The following is a 19,944-nucleotide window of genomic DNA, read 5'->3' as shown; positions in this document are numbered from 1 at the left end:
CTTGATTGCCATAACGTCCGCCCGCCGGATTTCGGAGCTGGCGGCTCTGTCTGTTCGCCAGGACTTGTGCGTCATCCACCCTGACAGGGTCATTTTGAGGCTGGACCCGACCTTTACCCCCAAAGTAAACTCATGGTTCCATAGAGCGCAAGACATTGTGTTGCCAAATTTCTGTCCTCATCCGTCGCATCCCAGAGAGCGTTCCTGGCACAATCTTGATGTCAGGAGGGCCCTGAAGGTTTACATCGCTCGCACTGCAGAGTTCAGGAAGTCAGAGGCTCTCTTCCTCTCCTTCCAGCCTGGTTCCCTAGGGAAGAAGGTCTCTTCCTCCACGATTGGCAGGTGGCTTCGTGCCTGCATTGCGACAGCCTATGAAAGCCAATCCAAAGCCGTTCCGCGCGGCATCACCGCACACTCCACACGAAGTGCTGCTACCTCGGCGGCCTGGGCCACCCAGGCCTCAATCCTGGACATCTGCAGGGCCGCTACGTGGTCCTCTCCTTCTCCTTTTGTGCGACACTATAAATTGGACATTTTCGCCTCAGCTGAGGCGTCCTTCGGCAGGCGTGTGCTCCAGGCGGTTGTGTCAGAGACCGAATCCCGGGAGCCTTCTTCTGCCCACCCAGATGGACAATAACTTGGGTATGTCCCATTGCTTGGACTCTCCAAGCGGTGTACAGGAAAATGACCATTGGCTTACCTGAAGGGTCCTTTTCTGTACACCGCGAGAGAGTCCAACCCACCCTGGCTCTCAAGGCCGGGATTCGGGTTCTTCGTGTCAACAGTACATCATCTTGGACGCTTCGCTCCGTCCGCACGAACTGACTCCTTCTAAGAATTCTGGGGGATTGATCACACCAGGAGGAGGTGTGGCTAAAGGAAAAATAGTTCCTCAGTCCTAAGGGCAAGCAGACTGAATTAACCCATTGCTTGGACTCTCCCGCGGTGTACAGAAAAGGACCCTCCAGGTAAGCCAATGGTCATTTTCACTTTCGCTCTTGGGTGAGGTTGCATTTCAACGGGATTCCCTCTTGGACTACCATCTATACCTTCAAGGTTAAGTGGCCACTATGGCCAGAAAGGTCTTTGTACTGATACGTTTTCCTCAACTAGCTATGATCAGAAGGCTTGGACAATGGCAACATGCTACATTTGAGGGTACCCTTGAAGACAATCTGTATAAATGCAGCAAGGTGAACTGTAATAGGTGTTTCACATTACCTCCATCTGATAGAGGAAGTGTACCTTTTGTGTAGAAGCATTCCCCCTTTGGTATGTATCATTTTGGGATACATAGGGTTCCCATCCTTCAAACATTCCATAGGTTTCTGAAGACTAGGTCTTCATCTGAGTTGATAATGTCAGTGGAGCTATTGGCAATGTTTTGGATGTTATTAATGTGGGACTGTCCAAGTTTGAAATTTAAAACAATAATACACTTTTGGTTGTTAATGTCAATAAAGATGCTTGAAAACTGCATATATGTGCCAAAACCTGTGATTTCCTGCATAGAGAAACAGCACCACTATGTGCTCCACTGCTATGTTAGAAACTCAAATAGTTACTGTGTGAAAATGTATTTTATGAATATAAACAAAAATGCAGTAAAATAAATTCGGTAAATAGTGAAAAATGTTATTTTTTTATTGTAGACTATGCACATATACCAGTAATGTTGAATGGAGGCACATTTGTTTGAAATTCTTCATATATTGATTTGTTTTATACCTCAGCATATTCAAGCATGCAGGTTACAAATTTGCAGTGGGTACACAATTATCAATGTGGTATCTCTTTCAAATAAATGTCAAACTATGTAAGAAATTGGTCATGAAGTTATTAATGATAAAAAAATTATTATTGTAGATACCCTGCATATATTAAAACAGATTGTGAGAAGTGTAAAATGGCAGTTTCCTTTTTTTTTTTTTCAAGATTCAGGCATTCATTTTAGTTATTTTATTCATCGCATTTCTATACTTCCCCTCTCACCTAAGTGAATCTTGCATGGATTAAAAATTCATAATGCATTAATATGAAATTATAATGTCTAAACAACTGGAAATATCGTGAGACATGTATGGTTTTTTCAGAATGAGCTCAAGCCTCATACTAACACTTCTTGAAAAGGGGATAAATAGGAAATTACAGCCATGTTTTGCCCTTTTTTTATAATCATCATGGCTCCTTGAAGAGAATGTGTGTCACAGTTATTTGAAGATCTAGGTTCAGTCCCTGGTATCTTAAGGACTCAAGTAGTTACATATTTTTATATCTCTGGTAGATATTTGGTTGTAAAGCTGGCTGCTGTGCTTCAAGATGGTGGAAGAAAAATTATCTGTCAAATAAACTTGGAGAAAGGGGAATGTTCTATGCACTGTCTGGCCAACCACAATGTTCCTGACTAGAGAGAAATGTGAGGAAGTAGTATGGCGTTTCCCACCCCAATCTCCATAAATTCACCCATTTTGATTTAAGTTTCAAGATTTCTTAGTTTCTTTCAGGTACAGGTTACCAAAATTGCATATGATGAGCAACTTAGATCGCCAATTGCTGTTATAAATTAAGTTGGGTTTCTTCATTGCCAGAAAGTAGTGAGAATATTGTTTTCATTGCATGTGAAGTGAATACCCAACCAATCTTACACTGAATTGCATTTGGTCACTGCATTTCTTGGTACACTTCTTTGGTCTAGCTTGTTTTTGGCTGTAATGATACATCAAACAACAGAAGCCTAAAATACTATGTAGCCAAGAAAATATTGCCTTTAGTGTTTTCGGTTATGAAAACTTAAGAACTGGATCATAGTTTTCTAGTAAGTACACAAAATAGCTTCAAAAGCTGGAAAAGATAAAAATCATAATTGTCCAGCCAGACGTATTTTGAATCCTTTTGGAGAAAACTTGGGACATGCAGCAATCAGCTTTACATCAGTATGCAAAACGCTTCACATAAAATTGAAATTCAATTTTTTTCCTCCAAATTTGAAATGAACAATTGTGTTTTTTTTTATCACGCTAAAAGCTTCTGTGCTCAAATCGCTTCTGGGATTGGTTGATCTATTTCATTTCAAACTTGAAAAAGCTCCTCTCAAATTTACATCAATTTAATTTCATCATCTTGTACATCCCTTAACAGTTTTACTCCTTTAAAATTTTCTCTGATAACTTGGTAAGTATTGTTTCCTACACAAGCTTTTTAATTTAAAAAAATTCAGGATGTTGCTCAGGTATTAACTGTTAAACTAAAAATGGTAAAATTAAAGTTTATTTTCTCCAACATGTTTAAAAAAAATGGTTTCCAGACATCACTTAGGAAATAACAATGCAAGGTAACACACATGGCCCAAGCAGCAAGTCCTGTTGTCACTCCGACTTTATGAGACTTCCTTTCTAGTGCCACATGTCTGCCTTTTCTACAAGTAAAACTATATCTACGTGACTCCAGTTTTTAGCCCCTGTCTGATCTGTGAGGCAAGTATGAGAAATAGCCAGTAGGTTACAAGCACCTTTGCAAGTAAGAGTTGTTGACAACAGTATGTATTTTCAACATTTCTAAATCCAAGGTCAAAACCCCAAGAAAAAGCCTCCTTCAAGAATTCAACAGTCCAAGCTCCTTGTAGCTTGTTAGCCCACATTTTGAAAAGTAGAATTCTTTAAATTTCCTTTGTATACTTTTTTGCAAGGCAGTGAAAATGACATTAACAGGAGCAAGGGATTAAAGTGCAAAAAATGTTTTTTAGAATACTTGGAGAAGGATTCTTAATAGGCAAACATGGTCAAAGCCACTTGAAGACCAGAGACCGGTGTAATTCTGCCACCTTTTGTTGCTTTTTGGCTTCTACTGAACTTAATACAAGGTTAGATTCCACAACCATTCAATTTTGTTGATGTAAAGACACAATCAGGATGAATGAAGTAGCTTGTTCTCTTGTGGCCAGGTTCCTTTTCTCACACATTGCCCATCTTATGATGAGGCACTTGCAAAGGCTGCAGGTTTGGGCATGTAGCATAAGGAGCGGGAAGAAAACAGGCTGCAATTCCATTTGAAGCAAAAGGCAGGGATGGCCCATAGAAAACTTCTTCTTTTCCTTCCTTACTAACATCCAGCACCTATGTAAGGAAAAATAGCAATCAGACTTATATATCTTGCTCTACAGTGCTTTACAACACTCTCTGGGTGGTTTACAGAGTCAACGTATTGCCTCCAACAATCTGAATCCTCATTTTATCGACCTCGGAAGGATGAAAGGCTGAGTCAACCTCAAGCCAGTCAGGATCGAACTCCTGACAGTGGGCAGACTTAGCCTGCAATACTGCATTCTAAGCACCTATGGTTAAAATTAAGTCTATGCTATTTTATTCCAAGCAAACTACAAAACCTCAAATAAGAAATATCAAAGGTGAGGCCACATTAAGGTATACTTTCTTGGGGTTTCTTTGAGTCAGTGTTGTCTCCTGGCCACTACCAGGAAAATTCTCTGTAGTTTTCTTGGCCAAGTTTTCAGAAGTGGTTTGCCCATTGCCTCCTTCCTAGAGCTGAGAGAATGACTGGCGCAAGGACATACATTGGCTTTGGGCCTAAGTGGGGCAACAACTCACAAATTTCTAACCTGGTGCCTTGAACACTACACCAGACTGGCTCTCTGCATTGTAGACTACAGTGAATGAATATTGTATACTATGTAAAAAACAATACTGAATAATTTTTTTAAAAAAAACTAAAGCTAAGTGATATTCTAAAAATTAAAGCATACAGTGAAGCTGTAATATTCATGCCATTTTTTTTTAAATCAGAAATTTACCAAAAAGCTCCTTATTGGTGATCTACAGTATCTGATTAAGTACACTTAATATAAAACTGCACATGTCTGCACCATTATGCATCCCAGTTAAACATTTTCATTAAAATAATTAGCGAAAGGGTCCAATAGTTTTCTTAAATGCTTTCTTTTCCCTATTTCTCACCAAAGCATCCTTCATCAGAACAATTTGAAAGTGTCGAAAGGACAGTTACCTGGATACAAGCTGAGGGTTCATTTGTCCAAATTGAGTAGCCACCAACTAAATATATTCTGCCATTGTGTACAGCCACTCCAGATTCATTCTGGCCTGATAAAAGAGAAAAATAAACCATGAATTTCGTTAGCTTATTATTAAACATCAGAACGCCTTTACAACACAATGCCACCCATCTAATACTGTGACAGTCTCAGTTAATTTTAACATGACATGCACAAGAGGACTAGATTTTTTTGCAAATGCAATACATGTTTGTCCCGCCAGCTGATTTTTTAAAAGTCTTCTGAATGGAATTTTGCATGCAACTGTTTGATAAGGTTAGATATACCATATAAGGTGCAAGACACTATAGTGGTCATTAAGACAGAGCTCTCTTTTAGAGGAGGAGGAGGAAAAAAGTTCCAAATCAAGCTCAACTTGTGATTTAATGGGTTAATAGTGTTAGCAGCCACTTCCCCCATCTACTCCATCTCCAATCTTCCCTGAGTCTTTTCCATCCCTCTGGTGTTATTGGATGGGCAGCCAGGGCTCAGGATCCCGGGGTAGATTTATGAGAACTGGTTTAATGTCAAGGCTCCAACTAAGGAACCCAAGCAAATCAGAATTCTGAAACTAGGATCCTTTTTCAAAGGTTGTCGTTATTGAGTACATCCTATCAGCACAGCTTCAAAGGAAAACTAATTCTAAATCTTTCCTGCAGTTTTAGTATAATTAAACTAGGAAATAACCCCGTCCCAAATGTCACAGGTCACATTGGGTTAATTGGGTTCTCCAGGCACTCCTTTCCCAAAGTTATCTGTTGACAGTAGAGATGACCTTGATTCTCATGAGAAAGCTCTCTGTTTTGTCTGGAAAGGCATTCCAACCTCCTTCCCCACTTCCCCTTCTGTATGGCAGCTGAGGAATGGAAAAATGGCTGCTGCCAGGTTCACTTCAAAGATGACACATGGACTGTAGCTTTACTCCAAAATGATCTTGAAATGCTTTGTCATTGCCACGTCCATAGATGCTGTAGATGTCATTTCAGCTTCACAATCTAACCAATAACCCTGATACTTCCTGCTATCTCTCTAATTATTAACCAGGTTTAGACTTGCATAGCATTTCGATGTCAGTCAAAGATTGGGCGCTTGTTTCTTTTTATAATATACATCTCCAATTAAAAATAGGATTTCTCCTACAGGTTTGACACATTCTGCTAAGAACACTTGCCTGTCAACATGCTGAAGTGACACCGGGTCCACTGGTCAGCATCTATGCTGTAGGAGTCTATGTGGCGGACAAGAATCCTGTCATTGTTGTAATCTAGATCATTGCCCCCTAAAACATAGAGTTTCCTTTGAACAGCAGCCATAGAATGGTAGACCCTCCTCTGCAACATGGGGCTGCGGCTTAGCCATTTATTCTGCAAAAGCAGACAAAAGAAAACTTTACACACAATGAACATTTTAGGTGTGTTGATTTCCCATTCACCAGTACGCTGAAACACACTCGTAACACCTGCTATCCAAATACATCTTGCATAAAACCGCATCATTTATTTTAAGGAAAAGAAACAAAAAATAATAATACGCTTTTTTGTTTGTAGCATAATCACTGAAAAATGCAAGTTTAATGAAATTCCATCCAGGAAAAAAAAAAGACCAATTTTCTATTATTTCTAAGATATTTTATCATTCTCATGAGTAGCAAATATTTAAGGCCAGCATGAAAACTATTTTGAGCTGTTTGAAACATTGTTAAGTGGTGAGTGTCAAAGAGCAGAAGTCAGAAAACAATTGTTCGATGTAGCCCTTCCAAACGTATAGCTATCCATTAAACTGTGCAGCACCTGATTGGGAGAAATTAATATTTGCATTTACAGTGCATTCCCTTGACACAGGACTATAGACACCATCTGCTTTGCAAAGCCTGCCTGCATCCCCTGATTATATTTTAGCTTCCTTCACAGCAGTGACTGCCAGGTAAGCCGCCAAGCACTGCAAAGGCAAAGAAATGGGGGTGAGGGGGGGGGGCTGGTGGGGTCATTCCTAATAAGTCAGCGTGTGAATACTAATCAGCAGTGGAGAAGCAAAGGTCACCTCAGCCTGCCTGTTGGCAGGTAGCGATGTGCTCGGTGGCAGATGGTAGACATTATCAGCACACCACAAAGGCCTTGTGCAGAAACAAGCACAAGCACCCAACGAGATAGAGTTATTGAGATTCTGTGCAAGACGCAGGCAGATGCGAGGGGCTTCGAGTGCCCACCACACAATCTGCCAGCAGATTTTTTTAAAAAAATAAAAATAAAAACGTATGTGTGTAAAACCATGAAGCAACCCACGCTGTAAGAATGCTAGCCCAAACTCTCTGCCTTTTCTGTGAGGATGGAGTTTGGGAGCAGCCAAAATGTGGCAGCCCCTGCGAGAGTGTGGCAAGCTGGGCACGGAAAAAGGATACAGGAAAAAGGGGAACATTTGACTTTTTTCAGGTTTAAACACACAGAGACTTTATTCAGAGCAGGGGCAACATTTACCATATGAGCAAGTCTTTTCATACAAAGTAAGCCTTCTGGCTGAACTTGTCCAATTGAGGCCAAAGGGCTCAGTTCGGCAGTAGAAATGCTTGCTATAACAGGAGAAAGCAGGTTCTGGAATTCTGTACCCAACTCTCACACCAGTGGTCCCTATAGGAAGGACCTGTATTTTCTTCTATGAAAACATGGTAATTCAAACAGCTGGTCTAGTACTAAAAATGGTGAATGGCATTCTCCTTTCTTCTTCTACCTGACAAACCACTGAAACCGTACAAAGATTTCAGCAACTGCTGAAGCCACACATTTTTTTATATATAGCCTGTTTTCAGCCCTTTGTAAATGTATTGCAAGGCTTCAGCGGTTTGTTGGCTCAAGGGAGAACAACACCTTTTTTAGTAATGGGTACTCTGGTTTTGAAATTCAGACTCATATACAATTCTGGGATAAAGATAAAGTTGGGAACAGAGCTCATTCTTAACCAGGGGACTAAGTGAAAAGATTCAGTCTCAGGAATTCCATGTAAAAAATCTCAAAAGATGCTGGGTAGGGCCTATAAAGGATGCTAATCTCAGGTGAAATCTTATATTTACAACCACTGATAAAGCTCAAGAACATGATTCTTTCAGCAGACAAGGACAGGCAGCTCTTGGCTGCAGAGAGATTCTGCACAATGAAATAATACACCTTCCCTTGCCACCTCATTGAAGTACATGGAACATGAGGTCAGTGTGAGAGAGAGAGAGAAAATGTGTGTCTTTGCCTTTGGGCTCTCACATGCATTCACACAAACTACGGCGCAGAAGTTATTGGAGAAGCAGAGCTTGACTAACAGAATGAATATAAGCTTACCTGGGCTGGATCATACACCATTAGCCTGTTCTGATACTGTGCTGTGTTTGTCACTCCTCCTGTAACAAACATTCATAGTATTACACAAACATTAAACCCAGTTGGGAAGGGTTCATGGGAAATTATTTACTAATAAGGAAGCATGCTAATGTAGAAAAGAAAATGGCTGAGTTCAGAAGTCTTTCCAGCCTATTTATTCTTCTATTTATAAGTTAATAATATACTGATGCGGATTTGATTGGATCAAATCATTGCCAGGTAAAACAAGACAAATATTTTAAAATCTAAGAATATGGTCACCCGGTGCATTTTGTGGGGTGGGGAAGGGAGTAGTATATGTATGTATGCTGTGGAAGAATCTCTTGTATAAGTCAACTCTCCAAAAATATGCAGCATTTTGTTCTTAATGTGTAATGGTAAAAAAAACCTTAAACATCTTTTTAAGGTTTAAGAATATTACATGTACCATATTTACTTGTGGATAAGCCAAAACTTTAGGTGCCAAAATAAATGGAAAAAAATGAGTTCATCTTCTCCATGAATATATTCAATAGATTTCCCTATTAGTATTAATAGATTAGCTTTTTAAAATACCTATATATCCTGTAAATACTCATAGATAACCTTAACTATTGGCAAATCTCCCTTCAAATTTCCAACCAAAATACCAGGAAAAATATCTCTCCCTTAAAAGGTAACGGTAAAGGTTCCCCTTGCATATATGTGCTAGTCATTCCCGAAGAGCCAACACTGTCCAAAGAAGTCTCTGTGGTCATGTGGCCGGCATGACTAAATGCCAAAGGCACACGGAACGCTGTTACCTTCCCACCAAAGTGGTCCCTATTTTTCTACTTGCATTTTTTTTACATGCTTTCGAACTGCTAGTTGGCAGAAGCTAGGACAAGTAACGGGAGCTCACTCCGTTACGCGGCACTAGGGATTTGACCGCCTAACTGCCGACCTTTCTGATCGACAAGCTCAGCGTCTTAGCCACTAAGCCACCGCTTCCCTGTCCCCTCCCTTAGACAAGCCAATTGTGAAAATTAAAGCATGCAAATTTTATGGGTTGGTTTATTCATAGGTGGTGCATTTTTTCAAGGTTTTTTATTGTTGTTAAAATTGCAATGGTTGATTTATATGTGGGCGAGTTTATACACAAATATATATATATAGCAATATTAAACTATATCAACTATTAACTTATCAGTCAATCGCTAACAGTTACTTTTCCATTATTGTTCTGTGATGCCACAAAATGTTAATGAGTAAATTGCTAAAATAAAGGTCACTTCCAGAATATTGACAATCTAGGTTGTTTAAGAGAACCATAACTTTTTCTGTATTACTATACCTCTCCCATCCATCACAAATAAGCATTACTATACTTGAAAATTAATTCACTCTGGTGTTAGAAACATATCACCTTTCAAATAAAGGAATACAGTACACCAGAGTATAGTTAAAGTCTATTTTAACACTCCAAGCAAGGTGATGGAAAGAGTGGGGGAAAACATTAAAAAGAAGTCAGTCAAAACCAATGGTGGGCTTTTAATAAGAAAACACGAAGGGAAGCAAAGAGATATTTCTTGGTAAAATTTAGGATGTGGGGAAGAGATTAAACTAGGTAGAACAGTTGGATAAATTGTGGCATTCCTATTTGTTGTTTCAGCAGAAGCCATGAGTTCAAGCCAATTTTTAGATGGCACACCAGTTCCCTCAATAGTCCCATCCCATCTAGAGTAACAGATGGAACATGTATGGTACCAGAAAGTTTCCATAAATCCACTTTGCTGGAATTGAGTGTAGTCAATTTCACCTCAATCAGTCTCTCATAGGCTTTAAGTGCTGATCAAGACTTATACTATATTTCCTATATGACTAAAAGTGAATATGTCTAACTAATCTAAAGCTGGTAACTATCACCATAATTCTGAGCCACGGTGGCGCAGTGGTTAGAGTGCAGTACTGTTGGCTACTTCTGCTGACTGCCGGCTGATTGCAATTTGGCAGTTCAAATCTCACCAGGCTCAAGGTTGATTCAGCCTTCTATCCTTCCGAGGTGGATAAAATGAGGACCCAGATTGTTGGGGGCAATAGGCTGACTCTGTAAACTGCTTAGAGAGGGCTATAAAGCGTTGTAAAGTGGTATCTAAGTCTAAGTGCTAGGACTATTGTTATAATGACAATACCTGATCCCAAACTGAATGATGATCTCTCCTATGAGAATAACAGAGCTGAAAGTTCTTTTAGCCAAAGCCTCTGCACAAGCAGGAGACCCTATACCATTCTGGACAAATGGCTGTCCAATCTCTTCTTAAAAACCTGCAGTGATGTAGCATCCACAACTTCTGAAGACAATCCATTCCACTGGTTAATTGTTCTCACTATCGGGAAATTAGGACTCTACATTCCCTCTCACATAGTGGTGGGTTCCTACCGGTTCGGACCGGTTTGGCCAAACCGGTAGTGATTTGGTGGCCTGCTAGGCCTCCGAACCAGTTCTCCAGTTCCTCTTGTTTTTCAGTTCTGGGCATGCACAGAACAATTTTAATTGCACTGCGCATGTGCATACAGTGCACATCAAGCACATGTGCACGTGCGAAGAGCACGTACACACAAGCAAACCGGCAGTAGTGCCTGCCGGAACCCACCCCTGCTCTCAGTTACTGCTATTGAGCCAGGTTGCACTTATTCTATAACTATACAGTTGGTTTTCCTTTCTTAAGTGTAAAACTTTACTTTTCTTACAAATGAATTTCATTTGGTTTGATAGGGCCCAGGTTTCAAATCTGTCCAGAGCCTTCTGGATCTGAAGTCCATTTTCTGAGGTGTTGGCTATTCCTGTCAGCTTGATGTCATCTGCAGATTTGATTATTTCCCTTCTATTCCCCCATCTAAATCATTTATGAAGATATTGAAGAGTACTGGGCCTTAGACAGAACCTTGAGGTACCACACTGTTACTTCCCTCCATTTAGCTGTAGTTCCATTTAGAACTACAGGTTGAGTGCAGTTTGTCAGTCAGTTGTGAATTCGTTTGATGGTGATGATGTCTATCCCACACTTTTCTAACTTACTAAGAAGTAGGTTGTGGTGAACTTTGTCAAATGCCTTACTGAAATCCAATATACTAGGTCCACAGCATTTTGCTGGTTTACAAATTTGTCAAAGAATGAAATAAGATTTGTTTGCCAGTTTCATGTAGATTTTAAATAAAATGGGGAAGGGACCAAGCTTTGAAACACCCCACACAGAAGTGCAGGTTTTTAACATCTCCTTCCAAATCTCACTGCAAGAGTGACCAAAGCAGTTTCCATTTCATTGTCAAACCTGAAACCTATATTTGAAGTCTGACAATCATGTGGATAAATTTACCCCAAAATTGTAAAACTTCTAAGATGGTTAGATCAAGAAATGGATATTTAAAAATACATACTGTATTGCCTACTTAAAATCATTTGGCAGGAATCCCTCCACCAAAAAACCCTCTACCACCTCCTGATCCCACATGAAATCATGTTCTTTCTGGCTGCACAAATCATTCATAAGGGAAAGGATCTAAGTTGTAAGTGGATGAGATGATCCTCAGGAAAATTAAGCATTAAGGGTTCAAAAGAACCTCACAAGATCTCGATCACCTCATATGAGATTTGGCCAATGTAATATCCAGTTCAGAATAAAAAATGAGTGATCTTTCTCCTCAAAATATCTAACCAATTACTTACAAATGCCAGCAAGGGGATCTTCTGATGTCCCCAAATTTTGTCAAACATGGTCTCAGACAAGTTTAATAAACCAATACTGCTGTAATATATGCATTTCACTCGTTACCTTTTCGGTGGATAAGAGAGCAATTGTCATTCTACTCTCAGTCATGAGTACAATTTTTTTAAAAACTCATGTTAACGTTTCTCCATAAATACCTGTGGTCTTACTATTTTCCAATACTCCCAAAGCATATATGACTTCCTTATTGCCAGTTATACCCCACCCCCAACTTGGACCCTAACATTTAAAGCATTATTTCCATTCAGCTCTGATGAATCACTCTCATTCCTTTACTAATCTCTAAAATCCTCTTCTGCCATTCCCCCCACTTCAATTTCATTTTAAATAATTTCATTATTGTTGTTTCCATTCACTCTGCAAGAGGCTCACTGCTTGCTCCTTTTCATCCAGTTCCAAAACATGTTTTTTTTTAATTATTTCCTCAACACTGCTTTGCATACTCTCTGCCCTTTTTAATCTTTGCAGCTTTTTTTAATTCTTCACAACTCATGTTTCCTTTGTCCTAATTTTTGCAGCAATCATTATCTTACAGATATCATCCACAGTTTATTTCACTTCATCATTGCACTAAGCATCCTTCCTCATGCTTCTCATTAGCGTAACAGAGACGTCTGTGGCATTCTGTAACGCAGCGGTTCTCAAATAGTGGGGCGCGCCCCCCTGGGGGGGCGCGAGGCTCCGTAAAGGGGGGCGCGAAGGCTCCCTTTCCACCTGGGTGCAACGGCAGCGAAGGCGTGGGCGAGGCATAATATATCCCGCCTGGAAGTGGCAGCACTTCGGACTGTGGATTTTCATTGGAGCCGCGGGCTGGAGCTGTGCAAGAAGCCTGCTCAGGCGGGGGTGGGAGGGAGGGAAGCATGGGACCGCCCGTCTTCGCCACCGCGTAGCTCGCCTCCCCGCCAGCAGCTCCACCGCCAGCATTCCGTCTAGAAGCGGAAGCGCAACAGCCGCTGTTGGGGAAGGGACAAAGGGGCGGCGGTCGCCCGATCTTGCCACCGCCACCCCTTCGCCCCTGGTAACGGCGACTGTTGTGCTGCTGCTTCCAGCTGGGATGCTGGAGGAGCTGCTGGCAGGGAGGGAGGGAAGAAGGGGAGGAGGGAGTAAGGATAGACAAGCAAGAGGGAAGGAAAGAAAGCAGGAGGGCAGAAGGGAGGTGGAAGGAAGGAAAGAAAAGCAGACACGCCGGAGGGAAAGAGGAAAGAAGGCAAGCAGGCAGGAAGGAGGCAGAAGGAAGGAGGGAAGAATGGAACTGGAAGGGAGGCAGGGAAGGAGGGAGGGAGAAAGGAAGGATAGGAGGATAGGGAAAGAGGAAAGAAGGCAGGCAGGCAGAAGGGAGGGAGGTGCAAGGAAGGAAGGAAGCATAGATAAGCAGGAGGGAAAGAAGGCAGGCAGACAGGAGGAAAGAGGAAGGTGGGAACTGGAAGGGAGGCAGGGAAGGAGGGAGGGAGAAAGGAAGGATAGGAGGATAGGGAAAGAGGAAAGAAGGCAGGCAGGCAGGGGGAAAGAGGAAGGAGGGAACTGGAAGGGAGGCAGGAAGGAAGGGAAGGAGGAAGGGAGGGTGAAAGGAAGGATAGACAAGTAAGAGGGAAAGAGGAAAGAAAGCATGTGACTACGGTGGGAGACGAGGAAAGACCGGTGTGCTATGTTATGCAGAGGTGTACTTATAACAATTTTATAGACAAATGATACTATTTACAGTCGCGCGCGGGGGGGGGGGCGCGAAATGTTTTCTTCTTCCTGGGGGGGCATGACAGAAAATAATTGAGAAGCACTGCTGTAACGTAACTCTTTTTATTCTGCTCAAAGCAGCTTCCAAAACTTTCTTTTCTTCCATCCATTCTTCATACATTCCATTGAGAGATTAATACCGTGTTTTCCCGAAAATACAACCTGTCCCGAAACTAAACCCTTGCCACATTTTTGCGTGGGCAAAAATATAAGCCCACCCCCGAAAATAAACCCCCCTCCGGCCAGGCAGAGCACCGTTCACTGACCTAGCGTTATTCCGAAAGCACCAAGTTGTAGGAGCCGGGGGGGAGCGCTCACGTTGCTTGCCGCCTTCGGGATACCGCTAGGTTGGGGAGTGGCGTTCTGCCTGGCCGAAGGGGAGAGTTGCCGGGCGGCTGCTCCCTTGTGAACTGGCTCCCAAAGAGCCACCCGCCTCCGCCCCACTCCGAGCATAACTTCCAAACTCCAAAACTCGAGGCCGAGTCTTCCAGCATCGGCCACTCTAGGAGTGCTCTCTATGGTGGGCTGGCTGCTGGAAGACTCTGTCCGGAAGACTCTCTGTCCGGCAGCCGGCCCACCATAGAGAGCACTCCTAGAGCGGCCGATGCTGGAAGACTCGGCCCCGAGTTTTGGAGTTTGGAAGTTATGATCGGAGCGGGGTGGCGACAGGCGGCAGCAGGCAGCAGCGGCCAGCAGCAGTGGCCTGGGAGAGCTGCGCAAGGGCTTGGTGAAGCTGCGGGTGGAACAGGCGCTCGCGCAACCCCCTTCTCCAGCCGGGCAGAGCTCCACGCACTACCCTAGGGGGTATCCCGAATGTGCCAAGCCGCGGGAGATGGAGGGCGGGCAGAATGCCACATGGCTTGGCACCTTAGGGATTACCCCTTAGGTCAGTGAATGGCGCTCTTCCCGGCTGGAGAGGGGATTATCCGGGCGGCTGCTCGTGGGCATGGTTACCTCATGGCTGCTTCGCCCCTGAAGCTGTGCCCGGCTCTTCGGGAGCCAGTTCACAAGGGAGCAGCCACCCGGCAGCCCCAAAACAATAAGCCCTCCCTGATAATAAGCCCAAGGGCATATTTCGTGGGGCAAAAGAAAATAAGCCCCTGTCGTATTTCCGGGGAAACACGGTATGTTCTCTAATACTTTCTCAGACTTTGTATACTTACAGTGTACTTTCACTGTAATTTGTTTTCTTTTTCATCACCTCTTATCCTGCACTGAATCTGTATTACATCATAAAGAATTAACCAATTATGCTTCTAAGATTTATATCCATTGTTTTGTTTAAGCTACAGGTAGTCCTTGGCTTACGACCACAATTGAACCAAAAATTTCTGTTGTTAAGTGAGTTTTGCCCCATTTACTACCTTTCTTGCTACAGTTGTTAAGTGCATCGCCACAATTGATAAGTTAGTAAAATGGTTGTTAAGTAAATTTGGCTTCTGCACTGACTTTGCTTGTCAAAAAGTTGCATGACCGTGGGCAGGGCCGGATTTTCCTACAGGCTAACTAGGCTTCAGCCTAGGGCCTCAAGATCAAGAGGGGCCTTTTATTTTTATTTATTATCTGTGCCACATTTTTTATAAAGGTTAGTACCAATTACAACATGTTTCATTTAATATATTGATATATATCACAGTAATGATGTATTTTATTATCTCTTATGTAATTTACAAACTTAAAAATGGGAGGTGAAAGGGCCCCATAAGTGGAATAGCCTAGGGCCTCTTTTCATCTAAATCCGGCCCTGACCGTGGGACACAGCAATGGTCATAAGTAAGAATCAGTTATCAAGCAACTGAATTTTGATCACATGATCATGGGGATGATACCCTGGTTCCCTGAAAATAAAGACCTCCCCGGATCATAAGCCCAATTGCGATTTTGAATGCATGTGCTAAAAGAAGCCCTCCCCAAAAAATAAGCCCTCTCTGAAAATATTTTCTTTTGACCCCCCCAAAATAAGCACTTGGCCTTATTTTCAGGGAGATCTTATTATTTTTGAGATGCAGGAGGCGGCAAGCGTGGTCACCTCATGGCTGCTGCTGTGTTGCAATAAGACCCTGTCTTATTTTCGGGAAAACATGGTACAAAGGTCGTAAGTGTGAAAAAAGTCATGTCACTTTCAAGTGCCATTGTAACTTTGAATGATCACTAAATGAACTGTTGTAAATCGAAGACTATGCATTAAAAATGAACCTTCTAAGCAAATATTCCTGAGTAACCATTCTGAGTCACCTTCACCTTGGGTGTCTGAATGGCCCCTTCTTGTTTTTTGTACTCTCGTCTCATAATTGTGCATCAATTTGTCTCACGTAATGGAATAACTGTTTGTCAAAGATGACATTCATTCAGAATGATATGCTATTTTTCCTAAAAAAAATCTTATTTTTCATTATCATCATATTCACTGAAGCATTACTCGAGGCTAGAGCGTTATCTAGCAATCTAGAAAAGCCAGTTTCTGTCTGGCACACATTTATTCCTTTCCTCCACAGTCAAATATACAGATCCATACTTATACTTGTATTTCATCAATCCCGCTACAGTTCTCTCTTAGTGTCACAAATGTAGAACATGTCTTGTGTTTTGATTTCATCCTATAATCTGGACTGTTTATTATTTATTCCCATATTAAAAGTTGCAAAGTTCAAAATTTGCCATGGGGTCACCAAATGGGCTCACAGAAACTCATCTCAACTGTGGCTTTCCCACAACGTTTTTAGTTTTAAAAAGAAGGAATAAATAGATTTAGTAGCCTAAATCATACCAGCATCATATGCAAAATTCCTTTACTATAATAAAGGCAGTATCAATTAATTCTGGCACATTTCGGCCACTGTGCCACAAATATAATCAAAATAACAGTTTTATTCCAAGTATGGTCTACTATGTAAGATCACGATATCTAGAGACAATCCTGCAAGCCAATACATGCAGTAAACTGGCATTCAGGATATATTGGGACTATAGATTCCTACATTCTTAGGAAACATCACCATTAGCCACACAGGCTGAGAATTCTAGGAATTTGTGTCCCAATATAGCAAGTCATAAAAATTCAATATAAAGATGGTTAAAAGATTAACAAGCACAATGAAATTATAGACAGGACAGAAGTTACTGCTATTGGTTGAAATAGAGATATTGGTGTGTCTCTATGTGTAGGGGGGGAGGGGATAGGCACAGGGCCAGAAAAGCTGGAAGACAAGTAATTGCAGAGACATGAGCAAAGGGTACATAACATTTTAAACTAAGATTAAAAATTGGGCTCTACATTTTCTTAAAACAAGGAATGAAATTTTTCAGGAATGAAAATTATGCAAATCCCAGTTGTGCTTTTGTAAAAAGCATAATTGTCGGACTGGGTGCAGTTAAGATATTTGCTTCGGAGTATATGGTTATACATTTATTTATAATTGGAACACTCTTGTTCTGCAGGTTTTGCTTTTTTTTCACATACCACATGCATGCCTAAAACCGATGCTTATTTAGCATCCTTTTTTAAAAAAAATCTAACAAAATGAGATGCTATGGATTTGCATACAGATTTGACTACACAAAATAGGAGTGAAATGAATAGCACACTCTATATGTTTTAATCCCCCACCCATTAGATCAAATACCCTTGCCTGCAGCAGAATCCCTGGCTTTGAAAGTCATCAAGCTGATTTGTCTGCTCGCAAGCTAGGCTGCCACATGCTGCTACATTGCCCCCTGCAATCACTGCATTTGCAGAGAGACATCCCATGCCTTCCCTGCCAACAAGTATATTTAATAGATTGGTAAGTCTTGCTTTCTGCTGCTTCTGCTCCTTCGGTCTCCCTCCACCCTCTCTCCCTGGGAGGATAATATGCATCTTAACCATTTTCTACAGATTTGTCTGACATTCGTGTTACAATTTCCTATCAGCACCCATTTTCAATACTTAGGTTTATCTTAAATGCTGCAGCAAAAGTTGTTTTATTTTTAATGTTCCAGGTTTTTTTCAAAAAATGGGAAATTCAATTTCTCCTGTTCATATTTAGCAAGCTTAAAATGAGCTTTTGGATGGCCAGACTTGTAGAATACTACAGGCCACAGCAAATGAAAATAAAATGAAAGAAGGGAGGGAGGGAGGGAGGAAGATAAGTAGTAAATAGAAAATGTATAAATTGTATCAGAAAAAGAAACACTTTTCCATTGTAAGCTGGGACAATAAAAAGAGCAATTGCTTTAATTTCTTCATGCAATTTTCTGAAAGAAAGAAAGGGAATAATGGTATCATAGCAAGATACTTTTAAAAATAAACTCTATAACAGGTGAGCTGCAAAGAGGACTTTCTCTGCTATTGTTCCTTCCCTGTAGAACAGGGGTCCCCAAACCAAAAGCCGCAGCCCACTACCAGATCTATTTGGAATTAGACCGCAAGAGTGGCTGGCCGGATCACAGAACACACAGGTCAACTTGCATGAGCTGCGTGCCAGCAGGCACTCACAAGTGTGTGTGCCAGTCTGCCGCTTACACAAGCGCTGCAGGCACACATACACCGGCCCGTTGCTTGCGCGGCCCAGTTCCCCTCTTCCTCCCCCTGGTCAGGCCCCCTGGTCAGGCTACAAAGATTGCTATAGAATATGCTCGTCTCCTGGCCTTTGAAGATGGCTCTGCCATCTTGTCTAGGGATCGCAGAGCAGCACACATGCCTAGGAAGTTCAATGCCTAAGGTCCACCTCCTGCCTTTTAAATTATTTTGATTTCTACCATTCTTGTGAGTTGATGTTCTGTTTTTATATGTTTTTTACACATTTAACTATACACCGTCTAGAGCTGCTCTGAGGGAAAGATGGGCATTTCCCAAATTTGACAAATACATAAAAACAATTTGTAACTCCAAATACTACAGCAGAAAAATGTATCCAAATATGATTGTACATTGTATATTCTACAAAGGGCAGCAACTTTCTTGTAACTAAGTGTGGCATTATTGTTGTTGTTGTTGGTTGTACAACCAGTCAGATGTTTAGACTGGGTGTGGCATTTTTATTCACCTATCGAGTCCTTCCCAAGGACCTGGGATAGACAGATATTGTTGTTTGATGGTGTTGAAAGTTATCATCACAGAATATAAGGTGGAGAGACATGGACTGTCCTTAAGTTTTTGGTTCAATCTTCTTTGGCTGTTGGGGGGAGGGAATGGAGATCTCTGTATATAGGTTACTATAAGCCCTTCAAGGAAAGCCAGATATAAATCTTAACAATTAATATGAATTATCAGAAGGTAAGGTATTGGACTTAAATGGATGCCTTACCTCAGGGTTTGATGCCCATTTCTAAGCCTCATAAGAAATAAAAAAGGAGCTCAAGGCTTTGGCTCTACCTCTAACCTAAAGTAGCTCTGAGGATTGTGAAAAGACACTGGGGAATCCTAATTCATACATCTAGCGTATTAGCTATCCGTCCCAATTTTAAATTATCTCCAAATATGGTAAGCATTGCTCCTACCACTTCATCCAAATCATTAAGAAAAAAAATTGAAGAGGGCCATATAGTACAAGGGTGTCAAACGTGCAGTGCCACATTACCATCACATGACGTATCATGTCTTTTTCCCCTTTGCTAAAATGGGGGTGGGTGTGGCCAATGAGTGATGCATACGGGCCGTGGGCTGCGGGTTTGACACCCTATATAGTATATTCAACACTTTCTTGAAGTTTGATGAGAAAATATTGAGCTTTTTACTGAGTACAGTTTTCAAGTAAGAAGTAGATTCCCCAAAGAGATGCCATCCAGCCCATACTGAACTACCTTGTTTTGCTGAAATTAAGTTACGGTATATACAGTATATTATATGCTACAAATGTCTACAATTTCCAATAAGGCAGTGCCCAATCAAAAAAAAAAAAAACGGAAAAAAAGACACTGACTTCAACTAAGTACTACGTTGAAAAACAATCACTAAACATTTAGAAAACAATCTATTCTGGACTCTCCCTAACTGATGTCAAACTGATTGCTCTATAGCTTTCCAGATTCTCATTTTTAGTGCTTCATGAAGGTCAAAGATGGC

General features: G+C 41.4%; 1 protein-coding gene across 4 annotated transcripts in view; it reads right to left on the bottom strand.

Annotated features, from left to right (window-relative positions):
* Positions 1 to 275: 275 nt before the first annotated feature.
* The window catches only part of KLHL32 (kelch like family member 32), a 93,999-nt gene continuing 74,330 nt past the window's right edge, over positions 276 to 19,944 (bottom strand). For all 4 annotated transcript variants that reach the window (XM_081943674.1, XM_081943675.1, XM_081943676.1 and 1 more), the window contains 4 exons: positions 8,386 to 8,444; positions 6,234 to 6,426; positions 5,017 to 5,111; positions 276 to 4,112 (listed from right to left, as the gene is read on the bottom strand). In XM_081943674.1, the coding sequence (XP_081799800.1) occupies positions 3,951 to 4,112; positions 5,017 to 5,111; positions 6,234 to 6,426; positions 8,386 to 8,444 (509 nt within the window). In that variant the 3' untranslated portion in view covers positions 276 to 3,950. The remainder of the gene's footprint in view (positions 4,113 to 5,016; positions 5,112 to 6,233; positions 6,427 to 8,385; positions 8,445 to 19,944) is intronic.

Source organism: Natrix helvetica, assembly GCF_964273705.1.
Source record: "Natrix helvetica genome assembly, chromosome: 2".
NCBI lineage: Eukaryota > Metazoa > Chordata > Lepidosauria > Squamata > Natricidae > Natrix > Natrix helvetica.
The sequence above is the reverse complement of the archived record's forward strand: the minus strand, read 5'-3'. Positions and strand labels throughout refer to the sequence as shown.